We start from the raw sequence: 22,623 nt of genomic DNA, 5'->3' as shown, positions 1-22,623 counted from the left end.
CCTAAGAAGGGTTTGGAGCCTTTAAAGCTACACTCTGTAACGCTCTTTAATTTGGTTTCTTTTCTTTTAATTACTACGTTTTATATAAAATGAGAGACATTTTAATATACCTTACAAGGATGAAACGGTGCAGTCTTACATTTTTTATGATTTTTTTAGATTGCGTATTTTTAATTTAGGGATTTTTCAACCCGTCCTTGTCATCTCAAACTCAAACGCGCGCGAGGGGTTGACTACATGTTGTGCAGTCAGGTAATTGTATTCTCATCTAGCCTTCATGAATCCATTTTTGTTAGTTTCAAGTTGAATAATACGAAGAAGGAGAGTCTAATTAAAGTCTGTCAATTGAACTCACCCTACGATGGCTTGGCCTAATTAATAACCTGTCAATTTATGTTTGTTTAAAAATATAAGATATTTTTAATCAAATATCATGTTTTAATAAGTTAATTAATTGTCTTCAAACAATATCATTTTTTCATATTTATCCTTATTCAACAAGATATTTTACTTTAAAATAAATAAAAAATAATTCATTTATTAAGTGTATTTTTTGGGGGAAAAACACATTAATTACATCTTGTAATATTAAAAATGCTTTATATTTTTAAATATCTAACCTATCAAAAAATGTTTTATATTTTTTAAGGTAGTATATTGTAATTGCAATGGCAATTAAAAATTTATTCTCCTCATCACGCATGCCCCCCAGTCCCATCGAGGAAGCTTTCAAATTTTTCAGTATTTAAAGCTCCTCAACCTCTCCCAAGAAAATCATCCAAACCATAACCTTCTTGGAATTATGTACAAAAGCCATTTGTTCTTCTACTATCTCACAAATCTTTGTCTGAGAAATTAAATGGCAGAAGCCAAGGTTGAGATTGTATCCAAAATCACCATAAAGCCCTTATCTCCAACTCCAAATCACCTTAAACACTTCAAATTTTCTCTCCTCGATGAGTTAGACCCCTCCTCCTACTGTTTACCTTTCAATGGTTCTCTTAAACTCTGCTTCCGATGATCATCATGACTTTCCCAAAATGTCACAAAAGTTGAAGGCTTCTTTATCAGAAGTTCTCACTCTCTACAATCCATTCTCTGGAAGAATCAAAGGAAACAAAGGCAATCTCTTTGTTGATTGCAACCATGAAGGTGTCCTCTACCTTGAAGCTAGAGTTCCCTCAAAGCTCTCAGATTTTCTCGAGAAAAATGATAACCAACAACTCAAAGAGGGTTTCTTTCATTAGATCCCGTTAAACCTAAACAGGACGATGAAGATGAAGATCGTCAAGTAATGGCTGTTCAGGTCAGTGTGTTTGGTTCTGGAGGTATAGCTATATATATATATATATGTATGTATGTATTTGTGTGTGCGTCTCACACAAGGTATGTGACGAAACAACAATAGATTCATTCCTCCAAGCTCGGTCTCAAAAGGCAATGGAAGATCATGCAAGTGAAGTGACTGATTCTTCTTCGCTTCTTAATATGGAAGCTTCTATGTTTTTTTCCATCGAAAGGCATGGAGATTGACATGAATGGCATGATAGTTGAGAAGAATATTGCAATGAAGGGATTCTTGTTTAGTGAGGATATATAGTTTGTGTAGACTACAAGAAGAAATTTCAAGAGGATTCAGCTTTAAGCCTACTAGGGTTGAAGCTGTGACAACTTTGATATGGAAATCAGCCTTTGAACAAGTGATCAAACAACTCATCAAAGAAGTTCATTAATGTTACATGCTGTGAACATACGTGGTCGGATGCTGCCGCCATTGCTGGGGAATTTTTTCTGTGAAGATCTCTTCTCTTATTAATTTAAGAGAAAATTAATATTTTGGTCCAATCCCTATAGTTTTCATATGTAATTTAATCCCTGAATTTTGATTCATTGTGACTCAATCCTTAATAGTGACTCAATTACAATTTTGTCTTTGAATTTTGACACAGTGCAACTCAATCCCTATAACTTTTAACCATTTTAAATATTGATCCCTATATGTTTTAAAGAATCAAATTATAAGGTTTAAAAGTTATTTCTTGAAACTTAGGGGCTAATGTTTTAAATTACTAAAACTATAGAGATTGATCAGTTAAAATGAGTTAAAGTTTAGAAATTGAGTTGCAATTGAATCAAAATTATAGAGATTGAGTTGCATTGAGGTAAAACTTAATAATTGAATTACAACCATGTCAAAACTATATAGGGACCAAATGATTAATTTTTTATTTATTTAATGATAAATGTTTTTAGTTGCTTGTTTAATTTGAGCTTTTGCATTGACAAAATTAAATTCAAGTAATCTCTTTGTGGAATTATTAGTGGCCGGGCAAGGTTTTGGTATCTGTTACCACAAAATTAATGCTGTGATGAAAAGCCTTGTTCTATTTGCGATGCAGGGTCAAAATTTAAATTAAACGAATCCCAACTAGCCAGAAATGGGCAACAAACTACGAATATATAATGTATTAACTTTATAATCTTCTATCATTATAGAGCCCAGAAACCACGTGTATTTATGAAATTTGATATAAATTTCCATAATCCGTGCATGCCTTTTAAACCCACACAAGTGTTAATATATATATAGAGAGAGAGAGAGAGACAGAGAGAGGGACGTAAATTTTTCTACCTTGGTTAACATGTAATTAAACCCAGATTGACAGGCTATTTTATTTTGTTATTAGTCCCTCTTCTGGTCAGATATACAACAGATTGAGAAATACGTCGATGGAAAAGGATAAAATTTAATAAGATTTTATTAGTGCGTCGTGGGGCATCTCCTTTTGTAGCACTGTGCCGATCAAGCTAGGTGACATAGCACGTAAAGGCATTTGGATAAGTTTATAAGTTCACTCAGAAAAGCAAGAGTTTTTTACAGTTCATACAAGGGCTGCCTTTCCCTTAAGTCCTTAACCATAGCAGCGAGTTGTATATGTACTTATTATAAATACGCCCTTTTGTTGGACTACTGTAGTTTCCCTTAACATGGAGGATTTTCGCAAAAGAAGCGTGTCCGGAGAATTTAGTTAAGCATATCAATGGCTACCATATTTCCCACTTTTCCTTTATTTTCCATTTTCTTGAAAAATAATGAGTTAAACGAGCCAACCTAACTTATCAGGGTTAGCTCATATGATTCATGGGTTATCTGGTATAGTCTAGAAAAAATTCATTTTTTATTTGGATTAATTTTTTGCCAACCCAACCCAACCCAACTCTTATAATCAGTTATTTGAGCCAATCCATATAACCCAATCCATATTCTTGACTCTATCAACCAAGTTTTCAAGGGTATTGTTAACTCTACTTATCTTTATAGCTAGTCACAAGCCCAAATCAAGGAGGAGGGTTGTGTTAGGTACTTGACAATCAATGTAAAACTTTGTCCAATCTCAAATGGATATGTATAGACAAAACAAGATGAATAATTAATCATTTTCTTCCAATTTTACTTTTTCACAATTTTTTTATGAGTATAAGAAAAGGCTACATATGAGGGAGAAATATTTTTGAGTGATGCATTTAATAAGGGTGAATTGGGAAATATCTTTCCTTTTCAGAAATTGATAATAATTTAATCATCCCTCTATGGTTCCAGTAAAATAGTTAGAGGTAATTTATATATAAAATTGGAAGGATTCCCTCACGCTTGGCAAGCCAGCTTTTTCATATGAAAATTAGATTTGTGTGCACTAATGTTTGCAAACTTGAATGGTAGAAAATTTGCACTGCATATTTATTTAGGGCTTAAAAAGAGCGATGAGAATTTTGGACATGGGAGTATCCAAATGGAATAATTCAAAATCAAGTCATGAAGAACAGCATTTAAGTTTTCAAAATTTTAAATTACAAAATAAAAATAATATTGTTTAACCCTCTCAGATGAAAGGATGACGCTGTAGTCAATTCAATATTTGTCAAATATATTTCTCTAACATTCTTTTAACCATATTAGAAATCACATGATTTAATGCCTAACTATATTTTGAATAGGATTATCTTTGATAAGAGAATCCATGTGTACCAAAAAAAAAAATTCTCGTGGCCAATGAAACTTTAGACAGATGTGTGAAAAAGAACTCAGTGACTTGACTTCACTGAGTGTAGGCATCTTATTTGTAGACATATACAGTACATCAATCGGGCTAATGCCGTTACAACTTATCTATATAAGTTACGCTAGAAATACATGGCTATAACAATAAGTAACAGCTAATAACTACAGTAAGCTAATACATTGCTTAGTTCCAACACGGCCAAAAATCAATTGCAATGATGTAATTAATAATTTATATATTTTCATCATGACGCATAGTCTCCTTGCCATTTATATAAAAGCCATTTGTTCTTCTGCTGTCTTAAAAATCTTTTTTATTCCAAGAAATGGCAGAAGCTAAAAAGCCTTATCTCCAACTCCAAATCACCTCAAACACTTCAAATTTTCTCTCCTCGATGAGTTAGCCCCTCCACCTTCTGTTTACGTTCCCAGTGTTCTCTTCTACTCTGCTTCTGATGACCATGAGTTCATGACTTTCCCAAAATATCACAAAAGTTATAAGTTTCTTTATCAGAAGTTCTCACTCTTTACTATCCATTCTCTGGAAGAATGAAAGGAAACAAAAGCGATCTCTATCTCTATGTTGATTATTACGATGAAGGTGTCCTTTACCATGAAGCTAGAGTTCCCTCAAAGCTCTTTCTCAATAATAATGCTAACCATCAACTCAAAGACATAAGGGGACGATGAAGATGAAGATCGTCAAGTAATGGTTGTTCAGGTCAGTGAGTTTGGTTGTGGAGGTATAGCTATTGGTGTGTGTGTGTGTGTCATCACATAAGGTATATGACGAAACAGCGATAGATTCATTCCTCCAAGCTTGGTCTCAAAAGGCAATGGAAGATCATGCAAATGAAGTGGCTGATACTTCTTTGCCCCTTAATATGGAAGCTTCTATGCTTTTTCCACCGAAAGGCATGGAGATTGACATGAATGATATGATAGGAGAGAAGAATATTACAACCAAGAGATTCATGTTTAGTGAGGATAGCTTGTGTACACTAAAAGAAGAAATTTCAAGGGGATTCAGCTTTATGCCCACTAGGGTTCAAGGTGTGACAACTTTGATATGGAAACCTGCCTTTGAAGGTGCAAGTGATCAGACAACTCATCAAAGAAGTTCATAATGTTACATGCTGTGAGCATACGTGGTCGGATGCTGCCGCCATTGCTGGGAATTTTTTCTGTGAAGATCTCTTCTCTTATTAATTTAAGAGAAAATTAATCATTTGGTTCCTATAATTATCGGATATAATTCAATTGCTAAATATTGACTCATCTTAACTTGATTTCTTATAATTTTAATTTGATTATAATTCAGTTTTTAAACTTTAACTAGAGACTGAGTTACAATAAGTTAAAATTTAAAGATTGAGTTGTAATTAAATTAAAAATATAGGGATTGAGCTGCACCGAATTAATATTTAAGGAATGAATTACAGCCAAGTCAAAATTATAGGAACCAAGTGATTGATTAATTAATTTATTTATTTAATTATAAATGTTTTAGTTGCTTGTTTAATTTGAGCTTTTGCATAGACAGAATTAAATTCAGGTAATCTCTTTGTGCCTGCATTTTCTCCATTCCTTGAAGTTGATAAAGAAAACAATGTAGAGCTACAAGATTTGGCAGAAGTAGTGAAAAAAGCCATTAAAATGGTTGATGGAGATCATGCGAGCAAGCTTCAAGGATATGGTGAAGAACTTATTGAAATTCTTGAATCAAATTTACGAAAGTTGTAGTTGGTGGCCTAGAAAGGCGTTCCTTGCTATATCTTCAGTAGCTGGGTCAGGTTTGGTTTCCATAAAGCAAAACTTTGGATGGGCCAATCCAATATGGGTTTGTATTACAGTTGGAGCTTCTACCAGAAATGTAATGATTTTGATGCCAGCAAGATCAGAGATGGAATAGAGGCTTGGGTCACCTTGAAGGAACATCATATGATCCGATTTCAAAACAACTGCCAGCTTCTTCAGTTTGCTTCTTTTGATCCTTAATTAGTTTCTTGTTCTTCATGTTGTCGATTATAATTTTATAGCTGAACCTCATATTATGTGTGAGTTGATGATTATGTTTGGAATTGTTAAAAGGTTATAATTGATCACCATATACTTTCATGCTATTGCATAGTGTTAAACTTCATTTATGAACACCATATTTTATTCGAACCCTAATAAATAAATAAGGTAACATACACAATAAAATAATAAAAAAGAGAAAATGAAAAATGAAAAATAGGAAAACATTTTATAAAAGAAATCTGTATAAAATAATAAGAATAAAAATATGAAAATATTTTATAACAAGAAAATAAATAAATAAAAGTTAACAGATCTTTGATTTGAAGATAATAAAAAATGACATAAATGTAATCAAATTAAATCACAATCTAGTATAATAATGAGATATAAATATTTGAATATCTCAAAATAATATAATAATAAGAATATAATCTAATCTAATATTATGATTTGAAAACTTCAAAATAATAGAATATAATATCTAATATTAAGATTCAAACATTCCAAAATAATATAATAATAGATAAGATAATAATTAATATCCAATCTCTCAATAATAATAATAATATAAGAATACATCAAATGTAAACCATAATACGATTGACATTCTAAATAAACTTTAAATGTAGAGGTCTATATAAAGGAAAATAAAGATAAAGTCAAATGGTTGAAGAGACTCAAGAAAACTGTAAGAGAGAGGAGGGAAGAATAGAGGAGATGACAAAGAGAAAGGAGACTTTAATATTAATAGAGATTCATAAAGGTAAGTTTATTTCCTCTTCAACTTTAGACATGCAAGCGTATCGGTAGAAGGTTTAGAAATCATGACAAGTTAGGCCTTTAAGTGGGAGCCATAAGCCCTTTTAATATTTAGTTGCCAAACGGTAACTTTTCACACTTCAAGAATATAATCCTTTACCTGCATTCCTGATCTACATCCACCTTTAGTCATATTGTAACTCCTTTTGTCTCCATGTGATTGTGCGTCCAATTATGACCTATTTCTGGCTAATCTTTTTTCCTTTTTGTCTCCATGTGTAAATGGAATTCTGCTCATCAAATTTTCCTTTTCTCATGTTATATGCCATAGTAACGTGATGTGAGTTTTAGACTTCAACACGGTTACTTGATGAATTTCTGTGTAGAAAACAATTTTGAATATGTGCATATCTTGTGTGGCAATTTCATTTTGTATTAGGAAATTTATAAAATTTCTAAAGTCTTTATTATTATTATGGGATTTGATATGGTGAGTGAATTTGGAGATATATGATGTCTGAAAGTATTCATGAGAATTATAAGAAAAGAATCTCGAGATTTAAATCTCAAGTGAGTGTTTATTGGATTATTATTGCATCTATAATGATTTTATCATTTGTTACGTGAGACTTTTAAAATCCATGCAAACTTATAGTTAATTTATTATCCTGTACGTAGTGATAAATTATCGCATATATATAGTTTTGAAATCATCGGTTGCATTAAACTTTTAGAATCCTCACATTTCATAAGTCAAATAGCTTATTCTATGTGACGATAAATTATCTTAGGTATATATATCAAAATATTTTATTCATAAATAAAAATAAAATATTTTTTAAAATAAAATAAACCATTTTTGAAAGATAACTTTAGGATATATGAGATTCTCACAAGTCCTATCAAAATATTTTTCACAAAATTATTTCTCATAAATAAAGAAACAAAATATTTTCATAAATAAAAATTACAAACCAACATTAAAATTATTTTATAAAAAATTAATAACTAATATTTTCTTAAAAAAATTTCAACAAAAAGACATGCATTTTTTTGTAACATCCTCGATTTAAAATAAAATTAATTAAGCTCAATTAGGTTAATTAAGTGTATTAATGAGGTGTGTGGCCAGAGAAGCTTAATAGGCGTGTTTGATTGTGATTTCCAGCCCTAAACGTGGCTTCAAAAGAGAATCGGGTCACCCAAAAATGAAAAGAGAAAGAAATCTAAAGGGAAGACTCTGTGCCACGCACCACAACTTGTGGATAAACCACCACAATGCATGTGTGGTAACACGTCTGGGAGATGTTCTTTGTGCCATGCATCGTGCCACATAATGTGTCCGCTATGGTGCATGGTCGCATTTTTGCTATAATAAGATCACGAAACTAATGCAACGGATGAGAGAAAAATGAAATATACAAAGAAAGGACAAAAATGCTCTGCTAGGACTTGAAGAATCTGAGTATTGAGAGTATTTTGGAGATCCTAAACATTACGGTAAGCTTCCTACACTTAAATCCTTCTCTCTTCTTCCATTTTCTTAGTGTAAAAGTTAGGGTTTGATTGATAATAGTGATTTTCGATCTATATAGGTTATGGTTCCAAACCTGTTAACTTAAATAGAGTTAATGAAACTAGATTGAGCTAATGAAACTTGATATTTATGGAGTTATAATGATTAGAGATTAAGGGGCATTAAATGTCTGAAATTTCCCTATGAATGTGTTAGTTGCAACAATGTGATTTCATTAATGACCATTAAAAAGCTCAATGATGTTAATGACGGTAAAGAAAGCTAAGAAACTTTATAGGTACTTTTATATGAGTCAAGAGTGAATTTTAAGCATTAAGAAGTGTTGAATTATTAGTGAAAATTAGCCCAAATGTGGATATTGATGATTTGCATTGTAAATACTTGTAGAGTGACTATCTTTAGCACCATTCTAACTTCTTGAAAGCTTTGAGAGTGAGTATTTGAATGGTGAAACCTTTGACCTTTTAAAGGTTTGAGATAACTGGAAAAATTTTATTTTTTATTTTTGTGTGTTAATTAGTTTATTGATTAATAAGTAATGATTGAATTATGTGAAATTGATTGAAATGCAAATATGACATGAATTGCTTGGAAATCCACCATGATGATTTTTGCACAAAAATGCAATCTATTAAAAAATGTTATTAGTGGATTTTCCTATTGGGATTTGTTAAGAGTTCAATGATTTGAATTGATATCAGTTCAATAATTTTAAAATTTATGGAGTTCAATGATTGTAAATACATGAGGTACAATGAGTATGATAAATATGGAGTTCAATGACTTATTTAATTTGGAGTTTAAGAAAACGTGTTTAAAGAGTACAATGATTTTTTATCAATGAGGTTTTATAAGTATATGTATTGTAGGAGTTCAATGATTTGCAAAATGATAAAGTTCAATGAAATTGGTTATTCAGAGTTTTATGAAATATGTTAATTGTGAATTATTGCATAAATATACATTGCATGATCTTGAGAAGAGGTAAGAGTTTACTTAGAAAGAGAAGTAGAGAATTAAATTCAAGTGGTAGGGCTTCCATCGAGTTGATGGCTTGCCTGGATTGATTATAATCATATTGTTTCACTTGTTCAATGAGAGACTCAAACCTAGCTAGCTATTCACTTGTTTAACGAGGAAGTTAGTTTAAGGAGAATGATACCTTATAATATGATAAAATGAAGGAAACCATGTTTCACAAGTGAGTTGGGTAAGCCTTGGCCAGGTAATCCCTTCACAAGTGTTTAGACTAGGGAAACCCCGGATTATAAATTATCTTATTATGCTATAGTCTATGGTTTCATGTCAAAGGAATAATGAAGATATAAAGGAAATATGATCATGCATATAGTGAGAAAATGACATATAATTGTCTATATTATGATCCTAATGATGAGAATCATGAACTGAGTTTTAATCCTTTTATATCATTTGATTGTGTGACAAACTCTCTTTCATATAGAAATTATTAAAAAGCATTATTTTACACGTATGCGTTATTATGTTTGGAAACGTGAATTTATGCTGTTGAATGTTTTACATGATTTGACAAAATTGATTATACTTGTCACTTGTATTTAAAATTAATTGACATATATTAGTATAAGTTAGTGCTTTTAATTTTTTTAGTGCTTGAAAAAAGTTAATATTAAATCTAGACCATTTAGAATAATTCTAGATAGTGAATTTCTAAATATTATAAAAAGTTTTAACATTAAATTTGGACAATTTGAAGTCTGAACCGTCCAGATTAATAACAAGTAGATTAATTAAAAGTTTTACAAATTTTTATATTGATAAATTTAAAATAACAATAAAAATACAAATATCAATTTTGAATTTTTATAGATTCGAAATAAATTTTTTACCAGCGCCTCTCTCGACCGTAAGATCAATCTGATGATACACATGCTTACTTCCCCGCCGCTCAATCTTTTTACGGCAGGGATCTAAATCCGTGCAACTTGTGATTATTTATTATACAAAGAAAAAACTACCCCGTTTGAGATATGCGCCAAATTGTCCCTGAAAAGAATTCCCAAGACTCCTCGACCGCCACGACGGCATTTCCTTCGCTCATCCTAAAGACGAACACGTTCGCGGGAAGTCTGGGTTGGGCATTTGCCATTTCTGGTTTCATCTGCTTTCGAGTCTATGTCTGGCGTTTGAATCTGTGTTGGTAAGAAGAAACTTACAAAATAGTTTTCCGCTTCACCTGCTTGTGAATCTTGTATTGACGTTCAAATCGGGGTTGGGTTAGGCGTTTGGCATTTTTGGGTTTGACGTTTAAATCTTACCGTGATGGTGAAGGTGGGTCGGATCCTTAATACCCATCGGCATCTTCATATTCAAATAGTTGAAGCAACGTCATAGAAACGTTTTGTTTTTTTGTTTAAGTCTCCATATCTTTAGTTAGTGTTCTGTAATTTTGCGTGATTGTGTTTTCTTTTTCATATATGCTGGTAGTAGTTGAGATTTTCAATCTTCACTCCAGATTTGTTGATGATCTTTTTTTAGCCAGTTGAAGATATGAAACTGTGAGTAGCCGTCAATTTGAAATGCTTCAATCTGTTTTTATTTTTTATAGGGCATCTTTTTTTGTGTGGTTGGCATGCGTATGAAATCACGGTGAAGACCAAAGATGGGTGGAGGAGTTGAAGATGGTACTGCCGTAATGGTGGAAGAACGGGATGAATTTCATAACTGAGGGCAGTCTTGTCTTTATATACACACACATTAATCTAGCATTGTAGCCATCGAACTTAGTCTTTTGCAGAATCTAGCTTCTGGGTATCGCCTCTTCCTGATAATGGCTTCATCACAGCAGAAGAAGATTTCGTTGACTCTTGTCATAAACGAGAAAAATGAGGTTCTTTATGCTGAAGCAGATAATGACTTCGTAGATGTTTTATTAAGTGTTTTCACATTGCCCTTGGGGACTATTTCTAGACTTGTTAGCATGGAGACCACTGTACAGCCTTGCAGATTTAACTGCACAAGCTCACTGCATCATAGTACAGAAAATCTGGATCCAAAGTTTCTCACTTCAGATGATAATAGAGGAAAGTTGCTGAATCCAATCAACCCAATGGAAGCTGATTCCAAAAAGCTGGTATATAACTTCAATGATCCACAGAACTCACAGGGTTTGTTGGCTACCTTCGAAAATCGGCATGCTTTATCATTTCTGATAATCTAACAGTGATGCCTAGTGATCTGAAGGCAGCCTTGTGGATAGTACAGAATTTTGGAGTTGAATATGATCATGAAAGATTAACTGTGAATGTCACCCCGGAAGTGGTGAGCATATTTTTGAGTAAAATAATAAGTTAATGGCATTGAATTCTTCCAATTTTGTTAATATTATATAGACATTCCTTTGGTGTTTAAAAACTTCCCTTGAATCTCACAACCTTAAACTTCAGAGTTTCTATTTTCAAAGTGCACTCATTTTTGTTGCAATTATAGACTTTTCTGCATGTGTAATCTTGGCAAAATTTGGAGAATTTCGTATTATAATTCCTGCTCCTAGATTGTTTGAAAATTTGCATGCTTTAAGCAAAACTATATTCCCGACTGATTTTTCTCTTTTTCCCTTATTAATCTGAACTTTTCATCACTGTTCTGGCCCAACCTTTATATATGTATTTGCTTTATTTGTGAAGGTATTGGATCTCGTCAAGTTCTCATTACGGTCAAAGACAACATTGACTGATGTATTCTTACGCAAAAAATTGAACATTCAGAACTTTCAAACACGACCACAGCCCAACTTAAAGATAAGTGAGCTACAGCAGAAGGTTCGGAGGATGAAGTTGAAAGTAATGATATCAGAATCAAAGAGCAGAATACTGTTTGCTCAAGCAGAACGGGATTTCATTGATCAGATTTTGAGTTTTCTGACTATACCATTAGCAGCTGCTGAACGTCTTGTCCAATGCAACTCTGGTTTGGGTTGCATTGATAACTTGTACAAGAGCTTGGCTAATTTGGATGAAACTAGTTTTTTTAGTTCAAAAGTTCGTGATCTAAAGGACAAGCTGCTTAATCCCCTTAATTCTTCAAATAAAATCATAAACCAGTTGTTACCATTTTATATCTTAGGTGCTCCTTCACACACGTGTTGTACTGGTTATGTTACGTCGAAAACAATGTTTATAGTGGCAGATGATTTGTCCATAAAACCTTATTCTCTTCATGCTGCTTTAACATTTCTGCATGAATATTCTAAAGATGGTGGGCAGGACTTGGGAGTAAGAGATGTAAGTGTTGGGGTGAATGAGGTACTTTTCTCTCTGCTTCTTTGCCCTTCCTCATTCCTCTTCCCTATGTGCGGCCTTTAGACATTATCTATGTAATTATACTTTTTACCTTTCTCATTGAATTTACTTTGTTGGGGTGATTAAACTTGTGTTTGTTCAATGCAGGTGTTAGAAATTCTGAAAGCTGCCATGTCATCATCATCAGCCTTGACCACTGGTTTGAGGCCATTTCTTAGTGCCGATTTGGTTCATAGAAGTGATTGTATTGTAATGTAGGAAGAGAAGCGAAGTGAAGTGAATGTAGGAATGTTATTTGGATATGAACTATGTTTTGTCGTACTTTTTTTTTTTTTTTCCTTTTTGAGTAAGTACTGAATCATCATTCAATAGAAAATGTCCAAACAGAAAGGATACACTACCAATACAAGGAATTTTCGCTTTTTCTGTTCTTGAAGTTGCGATATCAGGTAAAGGGAGATGCATGCCATGAGCTATTTGAATATGCAATAATTTTTTTGAATTCTTAATAATGTGAAGGAGAAAAAAAAACAAAAGGGGCTATTCCATTATTTATTGGGATGTGCGAAATTTGTCAAGGAAGTTTAATTTTTGCACACAAGTATTGCACTTACAGTTACGGAGAATTAAGTCCAAAACCTCGCGTTTATTATATCCTTAGATTTGGTTTGGACACACATGGAACAGTGAGAAAAATAAAGGGGAGAGATAATCAGGGAGGAAAATTTAAAAAATAATAATAATAAATTTATCATTTTTCAGAGTTTCCCTTTCTAGTTTTTTTTTTAAAGAAATTACCTAGTACTATTGAGGCTTAAAATTATTGATTTGGGGCTCATTTATTTAATATTAAAAAATAAGTATTTTTTTATAATTTATAGATTATATTAAATGACTTATTTTGTAAAGAATTTGTAAAAAAAATAGATATTATTTTATGTTTGGTTACCATAATTAAAAGATTAAAATATGCATTTGGTCTTTTAATTTTACACAAAGTTTTATTTAGTTTCCTAATTTTATAAAATATTTTTTCAATTCTTTAACCCCAACACCGTTAATTTCATCATAAAATAATTATACATTAAATTTTTAAATATTGATAAATTATTTTTAAATATTAACATGTTAAGTTGAATTCTTCTAAAATAATAATTACTATTACAATAAATAGTTTAGTCCTTTGAAACTAACAATTTTAGGTTTAGAGAAGTAAAAATATAATTTTTGAAATTAATGAATTAAATTAAAATTTTATGTAAAGTTAGAGAACTAAAAGAATATTTTATTTTAATCAAAAGTAATTATTATTTAGTTATTTTTAGATTTTATGATTAACAATAATTTGTTATTAAGTTATTTTAAAATTGGGTTAAGGTGTATTTTTTCTTATACTTTTATTTGATGAGCACTAGATATCATGTACTCATAAGTGGAGTATTTTTATTTAAACCATTTTCCATAGGGGCAAACATCTTCCTTTGTTAGTGATATGTTAATTTTGTCATTTTAACGTGGCATGTCTATTAATGTTAATTTATCTATAAATTTTTTTTAGGAACACTAGATACATTAAAAATTCTTTTCTTTAAGAATTGCTAGACATCCTATATTAATAAGTGAAGTATTTTTGTCGTTAATTATTTTTCAAAGGATGGAGGGAGATTTTTGCTCTTCTAAAAAATAGCTTGGGGAGAAAATGTCTCACTTATTAGTATAAGATGCTCAATGCTCCTTGAAAGAAAAATACACTTTAATCCTTTAAAATTTTATAGTATCTTCATGTATATTCACATTATGATATTCTCCATTATCTACTACATTATATTATTTACAAAAGTTATTCAAAGTAGAGCTAATAATATAAGCAAAGTTTGACAGGCCACCCATTTAAGTTTATTTTTATTAAAGTACGAACTTGAAAAATAATTTTTTTAATATAATTAGGCTTCACCCTGACCTTGTTAGGTTTGGTAAAAATAGGCACCATTACAAGCCTTATTAATTTAAAATAAAAAAAAAACATAAATGTTCTGTAATTCATTTTTCAGTTTAGTTTATGAATTAAAATAAGGTTTGTGGTCATAAACTCCATCTCCCTTTTGTTTCCTAAATGAATTTGTTATTTGAAATATTTTTGTGATAGTGTGATACTACGAAACAATTATTGGTTTGATTCCTTGATTTGTTAAACAAGTTTTGGCGTTGAATATTTGACTCCTCTAATGTCCAATTTAAGTTTAAATTGTTGTGTGTATTGGCCATGTTGATGATTTTGTAATGGAGCACTATTATTTTATATATATATATATATATATATATATATGACTGTTTTGATGATTTAAAATTAGTTATTTTCTTTCATCCTATCTTTATATAATTATTTATATTTATCTTGAATGATTAGCATGTAAAAGCTTGACTTATGATTGTGATATAAAGTAAGATCTTGATTCGTTTTATTTATTTTTATTTTAAAATTTTTTAATTAATTTATAATGTTATAATATCAAACTTTATTTTTAAAAAGTAATTTTTTAAAGAAAAAGACTAACAAACCTAGTCATAAATCCTTTAAATAAAAGCCAAAATTTTAAAATAGTCAAAATTAAGAAAATTGAGCTTATAAATCTAAGTCAACGAGCCTATATTAGCTAAATTCGTTGGTTTTTTTTTAACTCTAATTCAAAGTAACTTGTTAAAATAATTAAAAGTTTTTTAATTATTTTTAAAAGTTTAAATAAATATTATAAAATTTCACAAAATAGATTTAAAAAAATGATTTTTCATTTTAAAAAAAGAAATAAACCGCCCTTGATGTAGCCATTGAATATTAACTAATTTAGAAGATAAATTAGATATACGGGTGTAAATACCATGCAATTGTAAATTTATAAAATGACGTGGCTTTATTTGGAACGTTTGTTTCGGAACGGCTCAGATGGAGCCAGAAAAACCTAAAAACACTGTTCAAGTACTGCGCACGCTTTAGGGACCCGCGCTTGAGGACAAGAGCATCAAAACGGAGGTGTTGTCGTCGCTGAAGTCGACGCTCCCCTTGGCCGTATTTGCGCCATCATCGTGCCGTCCGGTTGAGTCACCATCGCCTCTTCACCATAGCTGTCCCAACACTTTGAGGGCCATGGAATCTGGATGCTGTGGAGTGTGAATTTGCAAATCGGAAGGAGCGGCAAAGAGAGGGCAAATTTTGAGCCTGTAGAATCCTAATGCTGCTGCAGCAAGCTTCTCCAGTAACAGTGTTGAAGCCTCAGGCACATTAGATAGCATGATTTTTTTGGTATAACTGGAATTGCAAACAACTTCGATTCAATGTACGTTATTTGACATATTCGTGCATCTGTGATTCTCTATTGATGAACTTATTATGGATTATTTACTAGTTTTATGAAATATATTGAATTTAATAGTCCTGATGCACATCTAGTATCTCGATTCTCTTCTAATGAATTCTGAGACTTAGGTATAAACTAATGATTTTTTATCTTCTAACCTTGATAGTGAATGGAGTGAATGGAATTCATAAGAGGACATCTTATGCTTCTGAGTTTGTCCAAATCAGCCATTTCTATGATTGCAATTCAGTCAATGATTATGGATCAACTTCTCTGTGGCTGATATCTGCATATCTGCGTGCAGAATCTTTTCAAGCATCCTCCTGCGAAGTTGTCAGTGCATACTAAGCAGTTCGCCTCTTTTGCATAAAGAATAAATCTATGTAATTAAAAGTTTGGATTAGTGTGTACTACTTGCATTGTGTCTAAAGGTCGTCATTGATAGAGCTGCATTATCCTTACAGCTTTTTCTCTCTACAAATAAACTAATCTAGTATTGTAGCCGTTAAATTAGTCTTTTGAAGAACGATCTATCATCTTCGTTTTGCACTTCTTATCATGGCTTCACCAGAACAAGTGAAGAAGATTTCATTGATTCTGAACGTAGACGAAGAGAAGAATAAGGTTCTCTATGCTGAAGCAGGGAGTGGGTTCGTCAGTATTTTATTGAGTTTCTTAACATTGCCCTTGGGAACTATTTCTGCAGTTATTGGTAAGTACTTTACTGTAGAGCCTTGCACATTCAACTGCATAAGCTCACTGCGTCAAAGTGTAGAAGATCTGGACCCAAAGTATTTTCAATCTGACGAGTATAAAGGGAGGTTGTTGAATCCAGTCAACCCATTGGAAGCTGATTCTGTAAATCTGGTATATAACTTTGATGACGTTCAGATGTCGGAGGGTTTTTGGGGCTATCTTGACAAACCGGCACGTTTTATTGTTTCTGATGATTTAAGAGTCATGCCTAGTGATACGAAAGCAGTCTTGTGGATACTGCAAAATTTCGGAACTGAATTTGTTCCTAAGAGATTTGATGTGAATGTCACTCAGAAAGAGGTGATGATATTATTGAGTAAATTATGTTGATGATCCTTTCAATTCGGTTGATATTATGTACATATTTCTTTGGTTTTTAGATCCTTTCCTCGAATTTCAACACTTTTAGTTTCGAAGTCTTTATTTTTTAAACCTTACACACCTCGTCTGAACTTAAATTTTTGTTGACATTAACCAGATTCTATTCTTCTGTGTCTGCAAACTTAGCAAACTCCACGGAAGCTATGTAGTCTACGTCTTTTCCTTTTAATCAAAGTCTCAGGAATTTTAGAAATAGGATTTATGTGCAGTTTCAACGATATTGTTTAATTTGAACTCTTCCTCATCATTTCAAGTCTCAGCCTCTCTCTCTCTCTCTCTCTCTATATATATATATATATATGCTTTCTTTTTGAAGGTATTGGATCTTCTCAAGTTATCACTATGGTCAAAGAGACCGTTGACAGATTTGTTCTTACGCAAGGAGCTGCACATTCAGAACTCTCAAATACCACCGAAGTCTGATTTAAGGCAATATGATTTACCCAAGGGGTTTTTGGAGACGATGAAGTTGACGATAATGATATCAAAATCAAAAAGCAAAATAGTGTATGTGAAGCATCAGAGGACTTCACAGATCAACTTTTAAGTTTCCTGACCATACAATTAGGTGTAGTTGAAAGTCTGCTAAGAGGCAAATCTGGTTTGGGCTGTATCGATAACTTGCATAAGAGCTTGGGTGATTTGGATTCAAATATTTTCATTCGTTGGTATCTGCAGAGCAGGCTTCGCAATCCTCTTATTCCCCCAAGTAATGTCCGAAACCAGCTATTACCAATCCATTCTGGTAGGTCTTCATCCGATGGGGATTGTGGTTATGTTAGCTGGAGAACGTTGTTCATGGTGGCAGATGATTTGTCCGTAACACCATTCTCTCTTCCTGCTGCTTTGTCATTTTTGCGTGATTCCAAAATTGTTGAGCAAGATTTGGAAGTGAAGGACATTTGCATTGGGGTGAATGAGGTACTTTCTTCTTTGTCATTCCTCTATTCTTTGGTTTGCTCTTCAGAATTTAGATTTTCTTTATCAAATTTGGATAATCTATGTTTAAACTTTCATTCTTTGAATTTTTTTCCGTGCGAATTTAGCTAACAAATATTGTTTCTTTTAATTTTTTCTTCCTTTCTCAGTCCTTTATTTAATAACCCTTATAGAATTTCATAACGTGCTAGTTTTTTATGGATGTTGGTTGTTGCGAGACTCTGAATGAATCTTTTACCAGAATGAAAAGTCGAGAAGTTCTCTATGCTGATTTTGTGAGAAATTTGTGTTTTGTTGGAGAAAAAAGAAATGTGCTCTCTCAATGCTGCTGCTCCGCTGTGCATCATTGCTCTGTTTCTCTTTACTGTTGGGCTTTTAGTCCTTCAAGATAGAATTTCAATGATCTATATTTAATATTTACATAATGATTTAAAAAAAAAATGTCAGAACAGTACAAAAATCCCAAATATATAGTTCAAAGGCTGAACAACAAAATGAGTTGAGAGGTGAGATTTCAAAGAAGAACAGAGAAAGTATTGTATTTCGAGTTCCCTTATTTGGGTGATTAACTTTACTTTATGGTATTAATGTAGGTGTTTGAAATTCTGAAAGCTGCTATTTACTCGTCGTCAGCCTTGACAACTGTTTTGGGTCCATTGCTTAAGCCTGTGGAAGAAGAGAAGTACTCTGATGTCTAAATTATTTGGATTTGAACTTTTGAAGCAGCAGTGATGATGATATCATTTGTTTAGAATTTTTTTCCTGTTCATTTTCTCTCTTATCTTTTCTTTTTTTGGTTGTTCTTATTCTCATTGTGAGTATTGTCGACTCTAAGAGAATATGAACATATGTGTGTGTACTTCTAAACCAGTATTCTTCAATGAGCCAAGCGAGATGGGTTTCATCTTTTGCCTCGATTTTATGATTAAATACGGTAGTAGTGTTTAGTTCTGAAGGAGCACTGATGATAGGATCATTTTATTTAGAATTTTTCCTGTTCATCTTTCTTCTTTGTGATGACTCTAATGGAACACACACACGCACACACACACACCCCCTTCATTTGGTGACGGAGGTTGGATTAAGGGTTAAGTCCTGTTTAAATTAGCATTAGATTGAATAGAATTTGAATAAAATCTATTTCTAAGTGTACTTTTAGGTATAATTGATTTAATCAAAATGCAGGAGTTCATGAGAGCTATGGAAAAAATAAATGAATCATATTTTGGATTTTTATAATTGATTTTTTAGTCTCATAATGATTTTTATTAAAGTTAAAATGTACATTTAGTTTTTTTTTTTTAATACAAGGTTTTATACTATTGAATGCGTCAACTTAGTTAATGACTTTTAAGTGTTGATGGGTTCTTGCAAACCCTATTGATTGTTACGGTTATGACTCCGTTTCGACAGTGATTTATTTGATGACATCTATAAGAACACCTTGAAGGTTTGCATATCAATAATGTTGATGAGAAATATTGACCAAACATTAGGATCATATAATGGTATAAGGCTCCGTGTTGCTCACCTTGGCTTATGTGTCACCGAAGCAATAATTTTGAATGGATCAAATACAAGATGCATGACACTCATCACACTACTGTCGAATAGTATTAAAATTAATAAAAATTAAATTTTACAGTAAAATATAATCTAAGTTATCTCTCTAAGAGTCAATAGAAAAATTATTTAAATTATGATTATGAAAAGCTAAAAAGTTGGGTTTTTTTATGATGAAATTAAAAAACTAAATTAGAAATAATAAATAGAGGTAATTTAATTAAGAAAATTATCAAGAACAAACAGCACAGTCAATCACAATCTAATCACCTAAATTTAATCTTACTCATCCACAAGTTACATTAATTTTATTTAACTTTATTATTTTAGTTTATTATATATTTCTCAAACTATCATTCAAGAATTAAACAAGAAATTAAGTTATAGATTAATTGAAATCTTCCTTAACTCACAACCTAACAACTATTTTATGTTAGCCACACCAAAAACAAAGCATGAGTAATTACTCAAGCCAAGCCAAATTACTCTTAAGTTATTATATCAATCGATTATAGCAAGTAAAACCTCAGATAAATTTATAACCCAAAAATTATGTAATAAAGCTACTCTAATCAGTAATAGCAGTTAAAACATAAAATTTAGAGGTAGAGAGAAAAAGAAAAAATTGAAATAAAGCTAAAATAAAATCTTCCTTAAATATTAAAGACTCTGATCAAAATTTAGGATTATAATTTGTGATTGATCAGACTAAAAATTTAACCCTCCGTAGAACCAAAAATCAAACAATATACTGCAAGAAAAAGAGAAGCCATCGCTTGAAGAGCTATTGCGTCCGTAGGCTCTGTTCTACGCTAACTCCGTTCTTCTTTTTTTTTTTTCGTTCTGTGCATTGCTTTCTTTATATATGCAAAAGTGATGCAATTCCGTACGGCTAAAGAAAAGCTAATGATAAAATGATAAAACTACTCTAAATAACCTTAATTAAAAACTACACTAAATAACCTAAAATAAATTTAAACAAAATTTTAAAGATTTTATTTTTGATTTGATCTTCAAGCATGTCTATATTCTTCTTATCCAAAATAATCTATATTTATATCTTTTAAATTGAATCTAGAAAATTTGTATAAATAAAATTAAATTAAATAGCACCTATGCACAAATATTAACGATATCATTTATATTTTAAAATCATGAATTTAGATAGTTAAAATTTTAAAACTGAATATTGGCTAATAAAATTAAATAACATTTAATTAAACTTAATTAGCCTCAAATAAATATTTAAAAATTTAAATTAAAAAGATAAAATATATAAAATTATTATTTATCAATGCATGTGCTCATGCAACACAAGTTCTCATTGAAAGCTCATACTCTATATTTCCTTTGTTTGTGGAGGTATTGGATCTCGTCAATTTCTCATCATGGTAAAAAACAACGTGGACAGATTTATTCTTACGCAAAGAACTACACATTCAGAACTCTGAAACACCAGCACAAACCAATTTACATATATTATGAATGAGGCACAAATCTGGGAGAGGTGGGAGGTGAAGGGTGTGTTTGGTTTACCGCCACCCTAGTAAGTTATCCTGGCCTGAACCTAAATTGTGATGGGAAAGCTTGTTTGATAATGCAGCCTCATGTTTAGATACAAATTTGTTCCAAATGACTTTTGTAATACCCCTCAAAAATAAAGACAAAGATAATAAAAAAAATTAATCCAAAAGATAAAGGTTCAAGCACTTGGTAAGCAGTACCTAATCATTTGGTTCCAAACGTTAGCATCCTGTCTCGAGGAGCCCTTCAAAATACCAAATAATAAAACAGACCACTGCGAAAGAGAGGGCTTCCACTATGACGAAAAGCCCATAATAAAAACATTTTCTAGACACGGGGCAGAACACAACCACCTAATACATAAATAAACAAATAAGTAGTACAACTTTTAGCATCTCAACACATAAACTAAAACATTTGATCAAATACAGTAAATCCAAATACCCATAAAAGGTGGTCATATGCCTAGGCCAAATCATTCTTATCTTCGTACACATAAATCAAGCTAAAGCTTTCACAAAAAAAAAAAAAAATATATATATATATATATATATTAAAATGAAGGGTGAGATGCGATATCTCAGTAATTAAAGAGAAATTCTAATTTAAACATGAAGGGTGAGATGCGATATCTCAGTAATTGAAGAGAAATTCTAATTTAAACATATAATATAATATATATATATATATATATATATTCTAAAAGTGCAAACACAAATAACCATATAGTGAAACTAGTTTGAAAATAAATATTTAGACATTATAATTGATAAATACTTAGATATTATAATTGATGTGTGTAAAACAATTTTTAAACCATTTTTATATCCAAGCCACTTCAATACAATAATTCACAATTCTTTCCAAATATTGAATCACATTTAAGAGAAACAATATAGGCCTGATTTCTATCTAAATTGCCAATACCAATATATTTTATATGTTGTTTCTCAAAACACAATCATATGGTATAATTATCATCATTTTTAAATTCTCAAGCACTCAAAAACCACGTATGCATGCATAAACTGCAAAAAAAATTAAATCCCAATTACATCAACCCTTCATGTTAAAAGGCAATAGGGCAAACCAGTACCACTATGACAACTCTAGCCATCACCACACCATGATCCAAAAGCAATGTTTGGTTATTCAAAAGTCAAATTTGAAGTCTACGAAGCCCATATCAACAACCCAAAACCACAATCAAAGTTCAACCCAAAGAAGGATCATATAACATCTAAATGCAACCTTCACAGCTAGTCAAATTTTATCTTTCCCAAATGTCATAGTCTCATAGATACAAAGATTATCCAATTTAGGATCAAATGACCAACACTTACATCAACCTCGACTATTCCAATTAATTTTCCCATTTACCCCCAATAAACACTTTTAATAATAAAATATCAAGTTCAAATAATAAATCAAATCAATTCCAAACCTAAA

At 31.4% G+C, this 22,623-nt stretch overlaps 3 protein-coding genes across 7 annotated transcripts; all 3 read left to right on the top strand.

Moving 5' to 3' along the window:
• Window positions 1-4,896: 4,896 nt before the first annotated feature.
• On the top strand, window positions 4,897-6,058 carry LOC129290048 (uncharacterized). Its single transcript, XM_054926764.1, has 3 exons — window positions 4,897-5,149; window positions 5,604-5,799; window positions 5,914-6,058. The coding sequence occupies exons 1-3, from the start codon at window positions 4,897-4,899 to the stop codon at window positions 6,056-6,058; spliced, it is 594 nt and encodes a 197-aa protein (XP_054782739.1).
• A 4,326-nt stretch (window positions 6,059-10,384) lies between these two features.
• LOC129291448 (uncharacterized) lies at window positions 10,385-13,083 on the top strand. 3 transcript variants are annotated; one of them, XM_054928800.1, is made up of 4 exons: window positions 10,385-10,557; window positions 11,155-11,490; window positions 12,044-12,661; window positions 12,806-13,083. In XM_054928800.1, exons 2-4 carry the CDS (start codon window positions 11,188-11,190, stop codon window positions 12,914-12,916), a joined length of 1,032 nt encoding a protein of 343 aa, XP_054784775.1. In that variant the 5' UTR covers window positions 10,385-10,557; window positions 11,155-11,187; the 3' UTR covers window positions 12,917-13,083. The 3 variants fall into 3 exon arrangements, with proteins under 3 accessions (XP_054784775.1, XP_054784774.1, XP_054784776.1); XM_054928799.1 differs by having other exon boundaries at window positions 10,966-11,490; XM_054928801.1 differs by lacking the exon at window positions 10,385-10,557 and having other exon boundaries at window positions 11,347-11,678.
• A 2,563-nt stretch (window positions 13,084-15,646) lies between these two features.
• On the top strand, window positions 15,647-19,094 carry LOC129290530 (uncharacterized). Of its 3 annotated transcripts, none has more exons than XM_054927322.1 (4): window positions 15,647-15,956; window positions 16,178-17,067; window positions 17,465-18,069; window positions 18,681-19,094. In XM_054927322.1, the coding sequence occupies exons 2-3, from the start codon at window positions 16,570-16,572 to the stop codon at window positions 17,693-17,695; spliced, it is 729 nt and encodes a 242-aa protein (XP_054783297.1). In that variant the 5' UTR covers window positions 15,647-15,956; window positions 16,178-16,569; the 3' UTR covers window positions 17,696-18,069; window positions 18,681-19,094. The 3 variants fall into 3 exon arrangements, with proteins under 3 accessions (XP_054783297.1, XP_054783296.1, XP_054783298.1); XM_054927321.1 differs by having other exon boundaries at window positions 15,647-15,990; XM_054927323.1 differs by having other exon boundaries at window positions 15,649-15,990; window positions 17,514-18,069.
• Window positions 19,095-22,623: the final 3,529 nt, after the last annotated feature.

The sequence above is a fragment of the Prosopis cineraria genome, unplaced genomic scaffold (genome assembly GCF_029017545.1).
Source record: "Prosopis cineraria cultivar Desert tree isolate PC_DT_omini unplaced genomic scaffold, ASM2901754v1 PC13, whole genome shotgun sequence".
Taxonomy (NCBI): domain Eukaryota; kingdom Viridiplantae; phylum Streptophyta; class Magnoliopsida; order Fabales; family Fabaceae; genus Prosopis; species Prosopis cineraria.
This window is presented reverse-complemented; position numbering and strand designations above follow the sequence as displayed.